This window comes from Lottia gigantea, assembly GCF_000327385.1.
Source record: "Lottia gigantea unplaced genomic scaffold LOTGIsca_28, whole genome shotgun sequence".
Lineage (NCBI taxonomy): Eukaryota > Metazoa > Mollusca > Gastropoda > Lottiidae > Lottia > Lottia gigantea.
In genome coordinates this window covers 1,986,334-2,006,968 of record NW_008708898.1, presented here as the reverse complement: position 1 = coordinate 2,006,968, position 20,635 = coordinate 1,986,334, and the positions used below count along the sequence as shown (strand labels likewise).

Sequence of the window (20,635 nt, the reverse complement as noted above, 5' to 3'; positions counted from 1 at the left end):
AGACTTTCTGGAATATTGGTTCCAATAGTCTCAGAACAGTGTGCCATGTTTATGGGCATAATGACTGGGCTTTTAGTTTAGACAGTCCAAAGATCAAATAACTATTAAGAGTTCAGAAGCAAAATTTTGCAAATACGTCATATTCATGATAATTGGTGCCATTATCTTATTACAAATCATTATCTTGTTCAGCGTTTTACAAACTATTATTTTGTAACATCTTGCTACCTGAATTAATCTGTAGTCAACTTGTTTAACATTACATATTATTGATCCATTATACAGTGTGTTTAAAAAAATCTATGGACATATTGCTAGATATAATGTATTTAAACTAAATATCAACCCCTGTTTTCCAACAGTTTTATTGTATTTTTAGGCTGATTTAAAGGGAAGTAACTGTGAAACTCAAGAAAATTAAATGAAAACTTGTGTCTTTGTTAGTTGTCAGAAAAAGGACAATAAAACACAAAAACATATTATAGCTCTGTGTACATGCACACTCTGAATTCAGATGAAAAACCTGTGGTCCATATAGAATACAATAAAGAGTGTAGCAAAGTTGAAACATGGGATTAGTTAGAGATGGTATTTTCCATAGAAATTGTCTTGTAAAGCCAATGAAAGGAATAGGTTCCATCATGGAGTGCTATCTGGTGATATCAAAGTAAACTTGTGACAGGTTCCATAATATCCACAAAAAAAAGTATTTGTTAAATTCCAGACATATATTAGTAAGGTTAATAGTTTAATAAGGATTAATGGATTAGGATAATCTAAGATTAATTATTTAAGGTACAGCCTGTTACCTGTTATAATAGTAATTGCAATATCACAATATAAATGACAAAGTCTTGAATTGCTGTTCACAGGTGTTTCAGATAAACTTCATCATCAGGACAGCTGTTTGGATATCAAAGGTTCAATTTTTAGAAATTTAACTTGGAAGTCTCAGTGATGTAAGCAACTCACTAAGCTAAATGTTGAATTTAAGATATACCAAGTTCCATTAATTAAACTCGAATCAGAATTTTTGAAGAACTCCTGTACCAACATTAGCATTGTATGATAGTCTACAATCTTGACATCTTCACTTATAGAAAATTCATTTAAATATTGAAATATCTACGGTACTTAAATATATTACTTACTCTCATTAGTATTCTGTTGTTAGCCGTTCCATATTTAGATTGGATTAATTTTTAAAAGTGGTTTATGCTGTAAGTCTAATTAGTTGTATATCAGATATTCTTTCAAATTATAAGGTTTTTTTTTAACCTTTGTTCTTTTTTAGGTTACCATTGCACAACAATTTTTCCTGTAAGAACATTAAGTGAACCTAGGATCCTAGGGTTTTGCTTCGGTTTCTCATTATTCAAAGTAATTAATATAAAATTGTCAATTGTTAGTAATTGGTTTTATTTTGATATTTGTTGTTTGTATGAAGGTTTTGTATTTATGATGACATCTCTGTAGATTAGCTCTGGGGAAATCATCCAATATATTTTGATTAATGAAATTTTCAGGAAAACTAACTTTGCCTTGAGATAGGACGATAGGAGTAAAGTATATTAAATATTTTAAGGCTATCCTATGAATTCAAGTCATGAATTTTTTGTATATTTTCAGATAGAAGGTTCAACTGATGCCACACCCATTCCTCCAGTGAGGAAAAACAAACTTGCTAGAAGATCAAAATCACTTTTAGATGAAATAACAGAAGTTTTAGAAACCAGAACTAAATCTTTAACAATGGAATCTGATACAACAGAATCTGATTTTTCTGATTTCGACCATAGTCTTTTCACCAGACGCAACCTTAGTTCACCTCCACTCAGACAAAATTCTGACAGTTCTATTCCAAAAACTGATATAGATTCATTTTATACTGATAGTCCTAGAATTAGTGTTAATTATAGTCCAGCTCAGAGTTTACAACAGAGTGCATCAAATAGTGTGAGGCATAGCCCTGCACATAGTTCAAGACCAAGTCCTTCCCACAGTTCAAGTTGGAGTCCTGCACATAGTCAATATGGTGGTAAAAGCCCTCGAAGTCCGGCCAGGAAGCAACGACAGTATATAGTGAATCCAGATGAAAATGAATCTATCACTAGGGTCACGACTACATATTATCAAAATTCACAACCTAATTCAGCAAATTCTTATGTCACACAAAATGCCTATTTGACCACTGACTCTAGTTCATATGATAGTACCACCACCGATACAGAATCTGAAATTGCCTCCCCTGTAAGAAACTCTGTTTATGGTTTACGTTATCGAAAAATTCATAATGATGATACAGACAATAAAAGTGATGAGGATATTTTATCAGATGCTGAATCTTTAGAGCAATTGATGCTTCATAGGCTGCCAGGTGAAAATTTAGGAATGATTCTAGGAGTAGAAGCTGGTAAAAAAGGATCAAGTAAAGTGCGGAAAGTGATCGTGAAAAGTGTTACACTAGGAGGAGCAGCTTATAGAGCCACAGGTGGTACACAGGGAATACGAGTTGGAGATGAAATTGTAGAAGTGAATCGTAAAGTTCTGTCGACTTTAACTCATGATGAATGTGTATCTGTGTTTCATGAAATGCCTTTACGCATCCTTCTGTCAGTTCGGAGAAACAATGATCCAGGCCATAGATCTGGGCAACTATCACGACATCACCAAAGGTTAGGTCCAGTTCATAGTTGGCCATCATATAATGGTTATCAATCTGAAACATCTGAATCAGAAGCAGAAGGGAGCTATCCAAGGGGATTTCAAACTAATGAGATCAAAATTCGTAAAAATAGTAAGGAAACTTTGGGAATTAGTATAGTACCTAGTTATGGATCAACTAGAGAATATTATCAGGTGAGTTATTTTGGAATTTTTGTGTTTAATGTCTTCACACAAACTATTGACTGTGTTTACAGCATTGCAATTGTTTATTAAAATGAAACTGATGTAAATATTACATGGAAATATGATATTACAGACAGTCCAGCAAACCTTCTCATGAATACGTTTTGATAGGGTGTTTAGTGCTTCAAAATCATTGGAATTGAGCTTTTCTGGGCGTCTAATTTTCAGAACCAAAGAAATTCTATGACAAATAGCATGCAAGTGAAAATTTCATCTTGAATATTTGTGAAATTCTGAGCTCACTGTGAACTGAGAGTAGTTGGCCAGAAAATGCATTTACTTTATAACATATCAGAATTGTTTTACAACAAATTGTTAAAACATCATGTATTAACTCTTTTTATGGAATGTCCAATAGTTACAACCCAAAAACAGAAAAACAGGTTTTCTGGGTTACACCTTTTCAATTAACCATGACTTGTTAACACTGATAAACATATAACCATATTCTTGAAAATTACATTATTAAACTTTTTGTTTCACATAAATTTAAAGATACAGGTCAGGTTGTGGTTATACTATCAGTAAGACATCTCATCTCACAGGGGCAGATATCCAAATATTAAACATTATAACGCACACCATGTAACATCAGTTTCTTGATATATTCAATGCTCATCAATAATATAAGACAACTTTGTTAAATTTAGAAGCCACTAAAAATTGCCACTTTAATTCAAAGGAGGATAGTTGTAATAAGATTATTACAAGGTTAAAATTTACCTTAAGGCTAGAAAATACAAGATTTTAATTTGTTTACATTATAAATATGAGTCATGTAAAAAGTATTTTATTTGTGAAGATGTATTGAAGGGTGATATATAGATACAGCTTTATAAAAAAGGCTGCTTTATTTGGGTAGATAATGATAGCTGAAAATATGAGTTAAGGTCCAACCAATATAAATGTTTTCAATGAATATTCTATGAATTCAGAGAAAAATCCACCACTCTCCACCTTTCCTATCATATATATTGTAATATTATTTGGTTGAATTTAAAATCTGAGAATGTAAACTCCTTTAAAGGGACAGGTGTGCCATTTTGGGGGGTTGATTTGAGTCTTGAATATATTTAAATAGTCTTAGGAAGTACTAGAAATGCACAATTCTTTCGAAAGTTATTCTCATCTTACGTATAGATTTGGTGGATTTGCGGCACATTAAATAACCTCTCACTATTGGCTATCATCTGTATCTTGTGCCTAATGTTTCTTACTCTACTCTAGCTGCCAGAAATGTCTTATCAGAGCCAACAAATTTTGAAGTACCAATTCTTTTACGTATATCAATTGGTCATTTGTTGTCGAGAAGAAAAAGAAAGAAATTATATCAATTAGGCACACCTTATATAGGTGAAAGTAAGGTTCAATAAGTATATACATTCAAATTAGGCTGTATTTGATTGATAGGTCAGGGATTTGTGATAATTTTATTTTCTCTTCTGTTGTCCTATTTAATAATCCACCCACAAACATTACCAGATCCTGTACTGTATACAGATATACTTTATTTACCTCCAACAAGTAGCAAAAGGAGAGGTTAAGTCCAGTTACTATTGTTGAAGAGAGGTTTTGATAAGTAGTCACAATGATCTAGTATGAGTGTGATCTGAATGATCAACAGTAAAGTTGGTGTTCAGTAGAGCAGGAGTAATTATAGGGAAAGTGATCAGTGAATTTGGTATTTTCTCACCAGTGATCTATTGATTGATAAATTATTACTTGGTGACATGATATATGATTGATAATTGATTATTGACAATAAGTAATTGAGTTTCCCGTATCTTACAGTAAGTGAATATTATTAAATATTTTACATATATATTAAATATTGTTTAAGATTAAATTTTAAATTTGTTTCAAAGGATTTGATTTTTAGTTTATAATTTTGATTGGTTTATAAACAGATATGCACTTAGTAACAGGTAGTGCACCAATATGAACAGAAAGGATAAAGTCATCTTTGTAATTGCTTAACCAGCTGTGATAATGCTCAATTTCAACTATCTGCATCAATTGGCAGAGTAATCCTTCGTAATATTTTGCTTGACTGTAAAATTGTTATTCTGAAAAGTGATGTGGATATCTGCCATCAAGTTCTATCGTCTGGTAGCACAGTTTTTCTGGGCCATATCAGATTAAAAAACAGATTAGTTCATTAGGCTAAAAAAAATTCATAGTCCACTGATTGTTCTCCAGTTTTTCACAGTTCATGGATTTGAAGTCCAGTGAAATAAATCAAATAAATACAAATTAATAAGGCAATGATTAATGTTATTTTCAGTTAATTTCTCATGTGAACAGTAATTTGAAATTTACAATTAGTAGTTAGTTCTTAGTAGTTCACAGTTAATGATTCACAATCAGAAAACTGACAAATATCTATCAAGACACCTAATTCAGAAAACAGTTTATAAGATGACAATTATTCAACAGTTACCTGTATATCACTGAAATTACAGTATGCAATGATATTTAATTACTTAAAATGTTGTTGATATTTAATATTTTAAAAAGTTACCAGAGGCATTTAATTACTTAAGTGATAAATACAGGTTGACTAAAAATACTCAAGGCAGAATATAAGATTTATATATGCATGGTATATCACAGTGGTGTATGACATGTAATAGTGTGCACTAATTAGTTACCTGTAGGTTTTAATCACGATATTTTTAATCAGCTCACTTGCTACTGGGTATTTGAATGACCTAGTGGACTTTAAGATAAGGTAAGTTAAAAATCTGGTATTGTTTCCAATTTAGAATGTTATTGTTACAATGGTATGTCTTGTTATCTGGTACAGGTTTTGGAGAAACCAACTTATTTTGGTCTGTTAAAACAACATTTTATGTTATTAAAAGGGATTGTAAATAGGTTTGCTAAATTTTTATGTGTATCAGGGACACCATTCCAATTTTCAATCTCTGGTTCCTGCAATTCCACTATAACTAATTTTCTGATGATGTTACTTATTGCAAGGGGCCAAATGCTCAGTTTGAGTATAATTGCAGTAACCACAGACCTCTGATTGAAAATTGGAATGATACAAATTAATGCCATCAGTGTACCCAATCCAAACAAAATATTTAGAAAACCTCTTTACAATCTCTTTAAGATATTCATGATCCTTTTAGGATTACTAGGCATCAAGTAAGAAGGTGGTCCACTTGCCTTTTGTTGGAAATGTTCAGCATTCCATGTCCTTGGAAAATACGATTTGAATATTGTTAGATCATCCTCAAATGTATAATTTTCAACTAAATTTGGACATTTTAAGACAACAGTCAAACAGAACTGGCTTACACACATGACAACTCACATCAAGATACCAGAGTGAGGTTTGTTGGTTTTAGGTGACAAGGTGCAAGAATTTCAAGTGTTTCTAGTTTGATATAATTGGACTTGTTCAATTCTAATACAAATAATGTCCTAAATTCTAGACATATGGAGAAATTAGGCATTTTATTGACTTTTTATACAAAAACAAAGATTGATAGCTGCTGTAAAGTTTGCTAAATTTAATTGTGTTGAAATTAGCAATCACCTTGTTTGTTTATAAAGCATATTCTTGTTGTTTCATATGGTGTCCATATTCCTACAGTTGACATTGAAAGGGGAGTGGCTTTTATAAAGTTAAATTTTGTAAAATGTGAAGTTTATTTGATAGGTGTTAGAGGTTACTGAAAAATTTTGAGACAAATGTGTCAGTAGTTTAGTAACCTTGGAAGTAGCATATATGAAAATCTGCAGAGTTTGGAATTGGTTTAATAATCTTTTAAGGTAGATTGCTTTCGTTTCTCCCATTTCAAATATGACCATATCAAGAGTCAATTATTTTCTTTAGATTGTAAATTTTGATGAGGAATATTGATCCTGTTCAAGAATGAGGAAGTTGATGAGCTCTCTTGGAAAGAACCATAAATACTTCCTAGGTACAATTGACCTTCGAAAATGGTGAACCATGGCCTTTAAACCTGAAGGATACGATATTTTTTATATTAAAACTAAGGACTTCATTTTATCAGTGTTATTTATTTAACCTTCTTTATTTCTATGACAAGTTTTCTTTCAAGACTGTCACTGGGTCAATCTATCTTAAACCTTGTCTATTTTGAACTTGTGTTTGAATAGGACTTATTAGAATTAGACAATTACATTCAAATCTCTTTTTTATGTCATCCTTTAATGACATTTACTTCAAGTTTTTCTTTACAATTAGTCAGTTTTTATTCTCTAAAACACCCTTTTTATTTCTAGTATAAATGATGTGTAGGTGTTTTTATGTTGAATTGAATTCTTGAAGGTTTGATTTTGATGAAAGTAAAACCAATCACCAAGATGTTGAAATGTTTACTACATGTAATTGTAGAAACTTTATAATTGTTCAGAAAAGTAAACCTTTAACATAATTTCAGTTTTACTAAACCCTGATCTCAATAGAAGTATTTAGGTTCAGAAAATGATGGCTGTTATTGTCATAGAGAAACTTAATGGACAAGTTATTTGTAGTGCAATAAAAACAACCTGGTTCCTTTTGATTTAAAAAGTTTTTTTAAAGGATGGTTTTGAGATTTAACATGAATGCTTTGTTGTTAGAAAGACTTGATACCACTCTTGCATCTCGAGTTGGTAAACTATTAGTCAAACTTTTTTGTGTAAAACTGATAGTTGTTCAATTTATATGATACCTAAAACAAGTTTGAGTCCTAAAAGGTAAAATATTTGGCCTAATATGACCTCATCAAAGGTAACTTGGTTCAAATTAATTGTTAATTAATAATTCATCGTTGTCAAACTATTAGACTGACATCTTTCTAATATTATCACCAAAAATATTGTGAAAAAATTAAAACCATGAGATATATGTAGTAGTTTGATATGCTTTAAAATGCTTCTCAAATGTAACAGAATATTCTTATGCCTGAACTTTTAAAGAGGTGGCCCACATGGACTTTGATGATTTGTGATCCTGATGAATGACATTTGACACATCAAATTGAAGTTCTAACAATCCTCTTAGATGTTGATATTTTGACCAGAAAATGGCATGATATTATGCTCATAACTCAGCCCTTGATTGAAGTTCTACTTGCAAATTTCAGACTGGTGAATAATTTTGTTAGGTATAGAGAATAATATTTCAACCCTTGAGAAATTGTAAAAGCTCTGATTTTCTCTACTATTATGAAGATGAAGAAAAGTTGAAGTAAATTATGTAAAATCATGAACTGTGACGTGACGATTAAAATGATTGTATTGATGATAAGTGATGCTGAAATATCAACATCTAGTACTTGACAATAATCATACTTCATAAATAGTAGGGCAGGACTTGATAGATTATTCTATAATTTTCATCATACCATGCTATAAATGAAACGATGAGCAAAACATTATGAGATTTCTCCAGGAAACATGATCTTTAGGATTCCATGAGGTTTGTCTAGGAACCTTCTGTTAGACATGAATTTTAAGTTGTTATCATTGTAAATTATGGCTGGTTTTTCTGTTTGCTGCTAGAAAATGCTGGGATTATCTTAGTCAATTCAGTTTTATTTTCAGTGTCAAAATGTTTAGAAAATTATATTTATTACATTCCAGTTAACTTCTAGAGGGTATGCATGTTATGTTCATCAGATTTATTCAGCCATAAGATTTATGACACGTTAATTTAACAAGGTTTTTATGCATCAGTAAACATTATATAAGTTTACAATCCTTTTTTGGACTTAAAAGAATGATTCATTCATACTATACAAACGTTATGAAAATACTGACACTTTTATGCAAAATGAATAAATAAAAGAATTTACAAAAAAAATAGAACACATCATTCTTCTCTGCGATTGGATTTATTCACCTTTGGAGAGTTCGAATAGCCAATATTTTTTAATACTTTCCCTTTATTAAATGAAGAAACTGAATGCTGGTGTAATATTTGAATAAAGAAGATCAAAATGACATGTAATTTGATAACGAAGTATATATTATGTCTCAAGTGAAGATATAGATAATTTCAAGAATGCTATATAACAAATAGACATATCTCTTTATATTTTATATATATATTAGTTTATGTATCTAACCTACATTCACAGCAAAATAAATTTAATCAAGTTACAATAAGAATTTTGACGGGGGAATTTTAGTTGATATTATCTGTATACTTTATGTATATTATTTCTTATACATGTATGAATTACATTGGATTAGGAAAGGAAAATGATTATATTTTCTGATGATAAACAAATTAATTGTGTTAAGACCCCTTCCTTCTTCTAGACTATCTGTGATTTCAGGCTAGTCTCAATTTTTGTCATCAATTTAATTGATCATATGGATTTAAATCTTTCACCAAAAAGGATTTTTGTCTTTGCATTGATTATCGCGATGATAGAGTTGAAATTCTGACAGCCAATTTTATACAATTCCAAATTAGCTCAGAATGACAAAGTATATTTGACAGAAGACATTAGGTTTACAGATGAAGTAACTATAGTATAATATTATGTTGTCAATATCATCTGAGAGCAATTATCTGAGATTTTCAGTTTTAAGACATGCACAATAATGTTATATTATTATTTCAAGTAGGCCTTATCAAGCTACAGTGTTTATTAAAAGGAGATAAAACACTGTTTTTGACATGAAATATTTTGAAATCTAGAAAATATAAATGGTGAGGGGTTAAACAGCAGAATGAAAATGAAATTTATTTGATGAGGTCAGAAAGGTTATCTGTATTAAGATAGCTACTTGTTGCTATATCTGTTTGGTTTTAATATATCTTGAAATTGTTCATATTCTCATGGATTAGCACAATAAACAGAGGTATGATTCTTTGTTTCATTTTGGCACCATAATTCCTGTCTTTTAATTGGGATATCATGAATTATGAAATGTTTTTATGATATCAAGTCCTATTCAGATGGTATATATTTATCTGGTATATGTTTGGACATTTCTATTCTGACATCGTTATGTGACTTTCTTCATTATTTTTAGATGTGAACATCAGCTTTTAGAAGTCATTTTTAAATATGGTAAAATTCCTGTAATATCTATAATTTTGCTACCTAGTTTAAATTTAGCTGGTTATTATGTATTTGATACGAACACTGATATTTTTTCTAGAATGAAAATATGTGACTTTTTCTTCAAATTTTTAACATGAATGTTATCTTATTCTGATTGGCTAAGATAATATCAGATTTTCTGCTGCATAGTTTAAATTTTTAAAATGTAAATTATCCTTTTGTATGTTTCATAGTTTAAAATCATAGTCCTTGATATAAACTTGTTTTGATAAAATATGCCTTGAAGGGAGGGAAATTTAATCTTCTGCCAAAATATATTGTCTAGGGACTGTTTTCTATAAGAGACTATAGTCTTGCTGTTCTTTGGGACGTTGCGTAGATATGAATCGTAAAGGACAACATTTTAAATTATTTTTATAAGGGGGCAGTGATGAAAGTTATTGTAACTATATTTAGTTAATCGTGCCCAACCCAATTGTGTGATAATTTAAACTTTATATAGAAGATATCTATTCTGTAGTGTAGGTAATGAAGTAGTTTTCTTTATTCTTGTGGATTTAAGAAATCTTTGTGAGGAATTCTCAATTGTAGGTAGGTAAATGTTTAATATTGATAGTGTGGTCAGGAATTTTTTGTATTGTATCTTTGTTAAAGCAAACTGCTCTTAAATTTATACTTTTTAGAAAGTTACATTCTAATATTCTGATTGTATGATATTTCATTTTTCTGGTTTTGTTTTGTGTCTTAAGTCATTCAATATTATAAATTGAAAATAAATTAGTCTATATAATTAGTAGTTAATTTGCAACTTTTAAAAAAATACACAATTGACAACAATATTCATTTGAAAAAAGATCTTAAATCTGATGAAAATGTTGTAGATCTAATATTTTCAATAACTGGGGTATCCTAATAGCTATCAATATTGTGTTGGTATCTTGAAGATATAATAATTATCAGTGGACCATATTTTAATAATATTTGGTCATAAATAACCTCAGGCACATTCCTTTATAATTACCTTTGAACAGTTAGTGATCAGGAAAAAATATTAGAGACTATGGGGGTCAAAGATCAAAGTAATACATTGGGTTATTTTATTGGTAAAGTGTCATTTTCGACAGTCGGTCAATATTTTATAACTTGATATGATCTCTAATAAAAAAGGTCTGTTTAGTGGTTATGTACTGGAGAGTGTTTTAAGGACTTCCTTTTAAAGTTATAAACTGGTAGGTGAAAGTTTTTGGATTTGTGTGTTCAAGTTTTTAAAACAATAAGTGTCAAAATATTTTATATTACAATTTATGCTAGTTTGCATGTTTGTCATCAGTCAATTTGATTTAGTAAAGCTAGAGATGGAAAACCTCTAGATAGATATTATGTATATAATTTATTTTTCAAGAATACTAGTAGTTGTTATCATTGACATACAAATGTTTTGCACAGAAAATCATTAATCTAGTAATTTAGGGCATATAAGCTTGCGAAATGCTTGGATTATTTTAAAGGTATTCTTATCCACAATAAAGACAATAAATAAACAATTTTAGCTATGTGAACTCATAGAAAGATATGATGATTGAGTTTACAAACCCACAGAGTGGCATCAGGTATTCCATATAAAATAAGGAAATGGTCATTGTGATAGTTCAACTATTAAATGTCATTTCCTCATTGACTTGAGTACAAAATGAGACCATTTTAAATGACAGGGATGACTTACAAATTGGTGTAATTTGTCAAGAACTTCTATTCAATACAAAAGTTTTTAAGAGAAATAATACAAATTGTTTGACCTCAGAGAACATTTCAGAAATGGAGGTGTAAAAGGTCACCAATTTTTCTGACCAGTTCGTGTGAATAAATGTGGGGTTATCAGGCACTTTTAGGTAACCCTTGACAAATATAGCTTTAGTAACAGCTTTTTGTTAACCAGTACCATGTAAAAGTGGGCAATTTGGGGTGTTGTGAAATGTAGTAGTAGCTTATGTAAGCTAAGCACTGAAATCATCAGAGACATATTCAAAGTGACATCAGGTATTCTATATAAGATAAGGAAATGGATTTTGTAAATAGATTGTAATAGTCAACTATTTAAATGTCATTTCCTTATTGACTTGAGTACAAAAGGAGTACAAACTTATGCCTATTTTCAAATGTTTATTGATAGACCCCAAGTCCCCACAATTAGTCAAAATCATCAGTCGTATTTTATTCACCAGTTGTTGAGTTTTTTTCAACTAGTATGCAAGTAATTGTATAATAAAACATGTTGGAAAGTTTAAGGGTCCTAAAGAGAAGGTGTCCTTTACTGATTTTGAATCAACAGTCAAGCTTTTATCATGCATGGAATATGTAGTATTATACAATAAGTGTCATTTTGCATCATAACTGCATATCTTTGAAAGATCCTTTATTGAACAGTTAGCTGAATACATTCAAGTATGTTCTGCATAATATATGTAATATACATAAAATTATATAGTTAATAACTGAATAGCATATTGATTTATTTGCATAATAGTTGAAAAAATCAGTCATATTTTTTTCAACAAGTTGAAGTACAAATTTTTTTTTGCAACAGGGAGACACAATCAACTCATCAATTTCATCTGTGACTGATAGGGTGTATTTTAAGGTTACTAGAAATGTTGTTACCTAATATATTAAACACTCAAATTATTTCAGTTCCATAGTTTACAAAGGATATAGAAATTGTCTGAAAAATATTGTAGATTTGAGGATATCAGTGACTATGATCAGATAATTATGAAGTAATCTAAGTTAATGATAAAATAATAAGCTATAGTAATCAGGATAGTTATAGCCTAAAGGTCTGTATTATTATTGACCTGTATGGTGTAATGTAGGGATAGCCCCTTGGCATGTTTACCTGTCATATTATACTTTAATATTTGTATAATAATGAAAGCAAAAATACAAAACTTAGGAACAATCACCAAACCAATATGACAAAATCTTGCAAAACTGTTCTAATTGTGCCATTTGGTCTTATTCTGGCAGACCAGTTGCATGCACATAGAGTATACACACTCCCCATTCAGTGCAATGCATCCAGCAAGGTGGCGTCTGTTAGCAACTAAATGTTGTATGTTGGTGAGGAAATTATATCATTGAATTACAATGACCAATATGGTGTTTCTGAGATACATTACTATCAAATAATCACAAGGAAAATGGCTTTGATACTTCCCTCCCTATTAATGATTTAAACAGAGTAAAAGGGTCAAGAGGAAGTTTGGGTTCTTTTTCCACATATGGTTACCTTTAAAAATACATTTTCAGGATTTGATATGCCTGTGAATTTTACCTACCATGAAGTTTGTGGTCTGTTAAGTGAAGTTCACTATTGGTTTATTGAGAAAATTTAGTACATTAACATCCTGTTGCCTCTCTGTTAAATCTACATAGCATTCATATCTAAACAAATGAAATGGCTACTGAAATGCACAATGACAGAACAAGATTTTGGAAACTATATTTTTATGCAGTCTGAAATCTGAGTTTATAGAAAATAACTAACTTTACTTTAAACACACACAGTTTTTAAAGTTTTATCAAATCATGTGTTTCCGATTATTTTTGTTCAAGGATACATATCAGAGTTTAAACAAGCAAAATTGATGGATCCTGACCAAATTACAAACTAGTGGGAGAGAAAGTTATCCCACCTTCCCTCAAAATATAAAAAAGTAAGCTTATATAAAAGGTTTGATACTCTTGAAAACTGGACAACATGTATAGCTGCAAATAGCTACATGCTTATAAGTTTGATTGTCCAAAAGACACAAGTTCAATGAATGATCTCTGCTGGTTTCTTTACATTGTTTTGAATTTGTAAAGTTTTCAGTTAATTCCAGGTGTATTCGGCTTCCTGCTGATATATGAGTTCATCCAAACTATAAATCACCCGTTTACTGGTATGACAAATATTGTATAGAGTAGACGTCAATATCATATAGCTTATTGTCATTATGACAGCCAGTCAAACAGGTTTCCTTAATCTGGAGAAAAATTCCTTCATCATATACCTATTAATCCAATTGTTAGAGAGGGTATATTAGGGATTGTTATACTCATGTCTACTGGCTCAGTCAGCTGTAATAATAGGCTTAATCTTTATTAGAGTATTATTTGAAATACTGGGTTTGAATAATATCCATTAGGAATTTACACAGGTCTGTATTGTGGGGGTGTTGAAAGTGAGGCTGGGTTTGTCAACTCAGCAACTCATACAGAGAGTCCACATTACATATTTTGTTATTTTAGAATTTAATTGATTCTGTAGGAAGTGCCTACATATTTTAAGCATACATAGATCTGAATGTTTTGTATGAAAGACTGATAGTGATCAGGCAAAATCATTTGATCTGTCTCTTTAAATAATGAATACTCCAGTAAGTGGTTAGGTAGGTTATCAACAAACTATGAATAATAAATGCACTGGTAATATATTACAATATAAGTTCACATATAAGAAAACAGTAAACAGGCAATATTGTCATATATCAATATCTGGAATGTCTTTTGTCACTTTTATATAGCACAAATATGTCTTTATTATCACCCTTTAAAGCTAGCTGAAATTTGTCTTATTTTTATCCTCATATTAGTCAATAAGGATTACTTTGGTCATGACTATAGGCGCAACGTTACAGAACTCACTGAACATATCTTAAAGTAAGAAATGTTTACTCCTGTGGTATATTGTCTTATTTCGTTCATAGTTGTGATTGTACATTGTTATTAAGTATTTATCATCACAACTGTAAGTTCAGGAGATGTGCAGATATTACCACATTAGTAAATAAATAATGCTCTGGATGCGACCATAATCCAAACATTCAAGAAACACTTTTATTTAATTGTAAAAGAACAGGAAGTTTGATTCTGATAATTATTACAGATAACTGTAGTTACTGGCAAATTAAATATTTTGATGAGTATATCCATTAATTGATGAATTATATTAATTATATATGAAGATAAGTAAGAATATATAAGTATTGAAGCCTGTGTGAGAAAGTTGTTGTCAGGGTTTGTATGACAATGAGATATTTAGACTGGTTAATGTTGTGAATATTGTCGTATTTTACATGGTAACGATGTGGACAAACACAAGACTTGAAACTTGTTTGATACCTAATCCCTCTACCAGACATTCTTCAAGTATTTAACATACTTCTCTGGACATGCTGAATTCTTAGGCCACATCAAGAAAAAAAAATCAGAATTGGTTGGACTGTCCATGGGTTTTGTATACTTTCCCTTAAAAAAGGTTCTGTCCAGTAGCAATCCAGACTACACAGTCTCCGGTCATGCAGTTTTACGGACTAATTTAAGATTCTTACTAACAAAAGTCAAAAGAGCCAACTGCAGAGAAAAATAAGGAATTCAGAATAATTTAAATGAAGATGTAACATATTTTGGATCAACCTCTGATCATATAATAAAATGATGATGTCAGGTGTCAAGGAAAGAGCTAGTCTCCCTCTCTGATGGTCAAATAAACATTTCCTTCTCAAACTTACATTGGCCTGAAAGTTTGTATTTCTTAACACATATACCACATAACTACATCTTTCTTTACCCCCAAAAAACAAGACAAGCATTGTTATAGAAAATATCTGAACAATGTCAAGGGGAAGGAACATTATATATAATTATACACTACACATATGTATATTTTGTCCTGTGTATAAAGCTGGTAGTTTTTATACCCTGTGTCTATTGGAGCATACAACAATTTGACAATATCTCATGGCAAAACCCAGCAATTAAGAGCTGAACTTATACCAATCTCTCTTTGGTCAATTACAAGTAAGGTATTTAAATTGAATTCATGTTTTATTTGACTAACCCTATATAAGTAGTGACCCAAAATGACAGTAGAAATACTTTGTCAATAATCTGATTAAATCTCAGGCTGTTGGGGTTAATAGCTGATGACTAGTAAGGTATAAGGAGTAGATCACTGACTAGTAAGGAGTATTATCTAGAAGTTACCTGTACTTGAGGAATTATTCACCCAAGTAAAGCTAGGAGTTGATAACTTCAGGTATTTTCTAATGATTATTATTAAGTTCTGTTGATTTCATTAAAGTTTTGATCTGTATCATTTTTAAACATGATATGGTAGTCATCTATTTTGAGTTAAAATAAAACCCTTTTTTGCTTGTTGTGTGTGTTTTCTCCTTGGAATTTGTTGTGACTTTTCAAACAGTACAACCATTTTTATCAGCAGGATTTGTCAAGGATCTGCTAACTTTTATGTACATGTATATATATTTATCATTTGGCTATATTTTTTCATATGAAAATTCAATAATGGATGAGATTGCTTGCTAGCATTTGGATAACCTATGTACAGAACTTTTACAGGGTAGCTACTTTTAGCAATTTAAAGAAAGCCAGTTATAGTTAATATACTGTAACTAGTTTGATGTGATAGTAAACTGTCACTAGAGTGTCAAAACCTGACAATAAAACACAGACTAAGAATAGAAGATTCTGACAGTTTGAATAATTAATGAATATGAATAATACAGTCTAAAAAATATTGTTTAATTTTATGTCTTTATGTTGGTGTGACACATGATAACTACAATAGGTGTCCTCATTTATTACCTAGTGTCTTGTTATTTATTTGGTGTTCAGATTTCTTTTCACACTGGATGAGAAATTTAATAGGGCTATTAGAATTTTGTATTGATTAAGCACAAGCTGGTAGAAGTTACCAAAGTAAAAATATTTGCAAATTCTGTTTTAGGAATTAAACGTGTCACTTGTTGTAAATATTGAAAGTTATTCTTACAAAAGTTTTCATATTTTTATATTAAGATTGTTTCTTCAAACTTGGTGTTGCCTCTTTAAATTGGAGTTTTTCTTATTGTACATTATTGTGTTATTAGTCTTGCTAATGTTCTAAGATTTTACACATGAATTATTTCCCCCTACTTAATATCTTTATCTATATTTTCAGATTAAAAGGCTGCTACCAAGTGGAGTGTGTGCACGAGATCAAAAACTTCAAATTGGTGATCGACTTGTTTCATGTAATGGTCAGTCATTGAAAGGAGTGACACAAAATGAATGTTTGAATATTTTAAAATCAGCAGGAAATGACCTCAAGTTAACTGTGCTAAGCTCGGATAATCTTGCGCATTTAGGAATGGATTCTAACACAGACAGTGATACTGAATCAGTGAATAATAATTTTTATAAAAATGGTTTTGAAGATGTTCAACATTCAGAGCATGGTTTATCTGCGTCCAAAACAAATGCCAATGTGTTATTTGCCCAACAGAATGTGAAATTGGCTTATACACCACCTTATATTCCTCATCAAGTTCCTTCAGATTCTGAATCAAGTGTAGCTTCCACTCCGAGTAAAGAAACCCAATCTGTGATAAGTGAAGTGGATCAACATATTTTAGATCTAACTGGTCTAGAAACATCACAACTTAACGGTATGGAATCCTCTGCTGAACATAATTTGATGAGTGACAATAACTCTCTTCTGGAATCCATTCCACCACCAGTGGAATTTTCGGATAATCCAATTTCGCCAGAAGAAAGTGAAACTAGCACTTTAACTGACCGAAGTGACACAAGTCTCCCTGTAACAAACTTAGATGATTTATTAGGAAACAATAGTACCGCCACAAATATGCCTATTCGCACAACAAGTACACCGATTCATAATGCTTCTTCAATGATTTTGAATAGTTTTCCTGAACATGATGAACTTTTGACAGTGGTGAGCACTTCAAATAATGTGGTTCAAAGTGATGCCAGTGATAAATTTAGGGAGAAAATACCTTATACTGATATTGATAATGTCCAAACTTCTTCAGCTCAAAATTCTAAAACATCTTCAAATAACATTTTAGAATTTGATACAAAAGTGTCGAATGTGATTGAAGGTGGACAGGCAACCACTTTATTTGATATTGGTGTCAAATCGGTTAGCGATGCTGGACATGTTTCTCAAACATCAAACATTGACGATTTACTTTTTCTTGATCAAACAAACATACAACAGTCAAGTTCAAATTCCAGTGTTGAAATTAATAATGAGGCTGTAAGTCAGGAGCAAAATGTATCACCACAAGTCAATGTGTTAAATAGTGAACAAACAAACGAGAAAACATCAAAAAGTACGGATAATGTTACAACTGTTCAAGTTGGACTTATCTCCCTTGATCCAAATGGTGTCGTTGATGAAGGGTTAGTGACTAAAGTCCCAATTATCGACCTTGATAACCCTAAACACGGCCCCCAAATAGAAAATCAGGTGACTCAAGTTGTTGTGAATGAAAGACCAAAAATAACAAAAGTTGATGTCGGCTATGACAAATCAAATTCATCTCATAGACATGAAAATGAGCCTCAAATTCCTGGAGCTACTGTTTTTAGTGTTGATGATGATGTTAAGGAATCTAATACCGCCAGGATAACTATTGATAACCCCACCCCACCTGTTCCTACCCCTAGATTGTCACCTCAAGTAGTTCCCAGAAAACATCTTACTAGATCAGAGGGCAGTGATTCACATGAAAAACAGAGAGTTCCATCCTCACCTACACCCTTGCCGAGAAAAACACATGCACACAGTGTGGTACAGACACATTTTCAAGAATCACACCAAGAGCCATCTTTGACTTTAAATACTGCCAAATTAGTTGAAGCTGCCAAACCCAGTGCTACCATAGTGGTCTGTAATTCTGACCAAGACATCACGAAATCTGGTAATAATATTGAGACAGACGTCAACCAATCTGTGAAAACTATCACAGAATCAAAACCAACTTTGATTCATGATTCAGAAAAGGACCAAGTTGAATCATCTAAAAGTATAATAGACACTTCTCAAAAATCTCAAAACTCTACAATAACTGTCAAAACTCCTCGTCTGAAATCTTCGAAAGAAGAAAGAAGTGATAGAAGTGGCAAGGTAATGGTGACTACATGTCAGACATCTGATATCAGATTATTCAGGCCTGTTGAAGAAGAAGAAAGTATTCAACCAATGACTTTTGTTCAAGATGAATTGGGAAATCGTAACTGTGTGCCTACTCCGCCCAACACTCCTAAACGCCAACCAAAAAAGAAGGATGAGGGTGCGAAGAAGGAATTGACAGATATACTGATGAATCTTGTAAACTTGGAATCTACTTCAGACAATGATGGTCAACCTGAATCCACTGTCATTGAAGAAGGGTTAATTGAACCACAGAAAGTTTCCAGACAAACAATGGAGACAGTTCTGGGAGCTTTTTCAGGTTTGATTCCGAGCTTGGACAAACCTCAAAAGAAGTCAATTTTCCAGAAAGCTGTATCAGAGGTGATAGATGACATAGATGATGACAATAACAATGTTCCAAAAGATCAAAGGAGAAAATCAGACAGTTATGATACAGATGAGACAGACAGCCTGGCTAAAACTAAGAAAGCATCTGAAAACTCAAAACCTGTGAAAGAAATACCATCTGTTCTTCACTCTGGTTTTGCTTCAATTTCTGAAGCACTTCAATCAAAATCAAACGATTCTGCAACATATAGTGAAAATCTCAAAGAAAAGGATCGAAGTATGTCAAATAAACCCAATGCTTTTAAATTGTCTGACTCCTCTAGTGTCAGTGTATCTCAAAATGTCAGAGAAAAACCAAAAGATATTGAATCTAGAAATAAACCTAAAGAATCAACACAAAAAAATCGACAACAAGATACTGCTCCAAATTCTGAAAAAGCTGTTCCAAAACCAAGTTTGATTTCTGCCACAGCTCCAAAGAAAATTTCACCGACACCACACATCACCACTATCAGAACTCAACCATTTTCATCTTTTAAGTCTGGTTTAACGTCATTCTCTACAAATAAAGCCAGTAAAGCTGATTATCCTAAAAGACGTTGTGAAGACCAACCATTTCAAGTTGATGTATTGAAGGGTATTGCTGGTTTAGGTATTAAGTTGGCTGTAGGAAATGACGGATTGGTTAAAGTAACAAACATACAAACCAGTGGACCAGTTGCTAAGAATGGACAAGTCAAGTAAGTTGACATTTTTTTCTCTTTCAACATTTTTTAACATATTGACACATATTTACAGATATTATTTTCAACACAATTTGATTAGGGATTAGAATAGGCTAACTTTTTTTTTTCTTAATAATTTCATTGTATAGAATTTTTAAAGTACAATATTACACTGTAAGCTTATGCCTTGAGATATTTCTGAAAAATGTTTTGTATGTTTTTTAAAAATCCCCAAAAATTGACTAGTTTCATTAAAAAATCACAGATGAAACAGACAAATCAAGAGTCTAGCTAATAATTTATATTATATCATACACAATTTCAATCCATCAAAACATAAACACATATAAACACCTACAAATTTACAAAATCTTTGTCAAAATGTCTCTGTCAAAATTTATTTTTTAAAGGGACAGGTTTTGATCAGGTTTATTTGAATTCTAAAAATATTTTTGTTAAAAGACATTTTTAACATTCTCACATGATACAACAAAAACATGTTTAGTATATAGAAGATATATAATATGTATTCAACTGTGCTATAATATAGCTATGTCACTATAAGCTATTTATTTTTAGATGTACTAATGTGTTTCTACATAATTTATAAGTTTTCAATATAAAAT

The 20,635-nt window shown here is 31.2% G+C and overlaps 1 protein-coding gene across 1 annotated transcript; it reads left to right on the top strand.

The window, feature by feature from the left end:
* Positions 1-14,356: 14,356 nt before the first annotated feature.
* Positions 14,357-20,028, top strand: LOTGIDRAFT_161268 (hypothetical protein; the record flags this gene model as incomplete). Its single annotated transcript, XM_009056593.1, has 2 exons — positions 14,357-14,368; positions 16,954-20,028. 2 exons carry the CDS (start codon positions 14,357-14,359, stop codon positions 20,026-20,028), a joined length of 3,087 nt encoding a protein of 1,028 aa, XP_009054841.1.
* Positions 20,029-20,635: the final 607 nt, after the last annotated feature.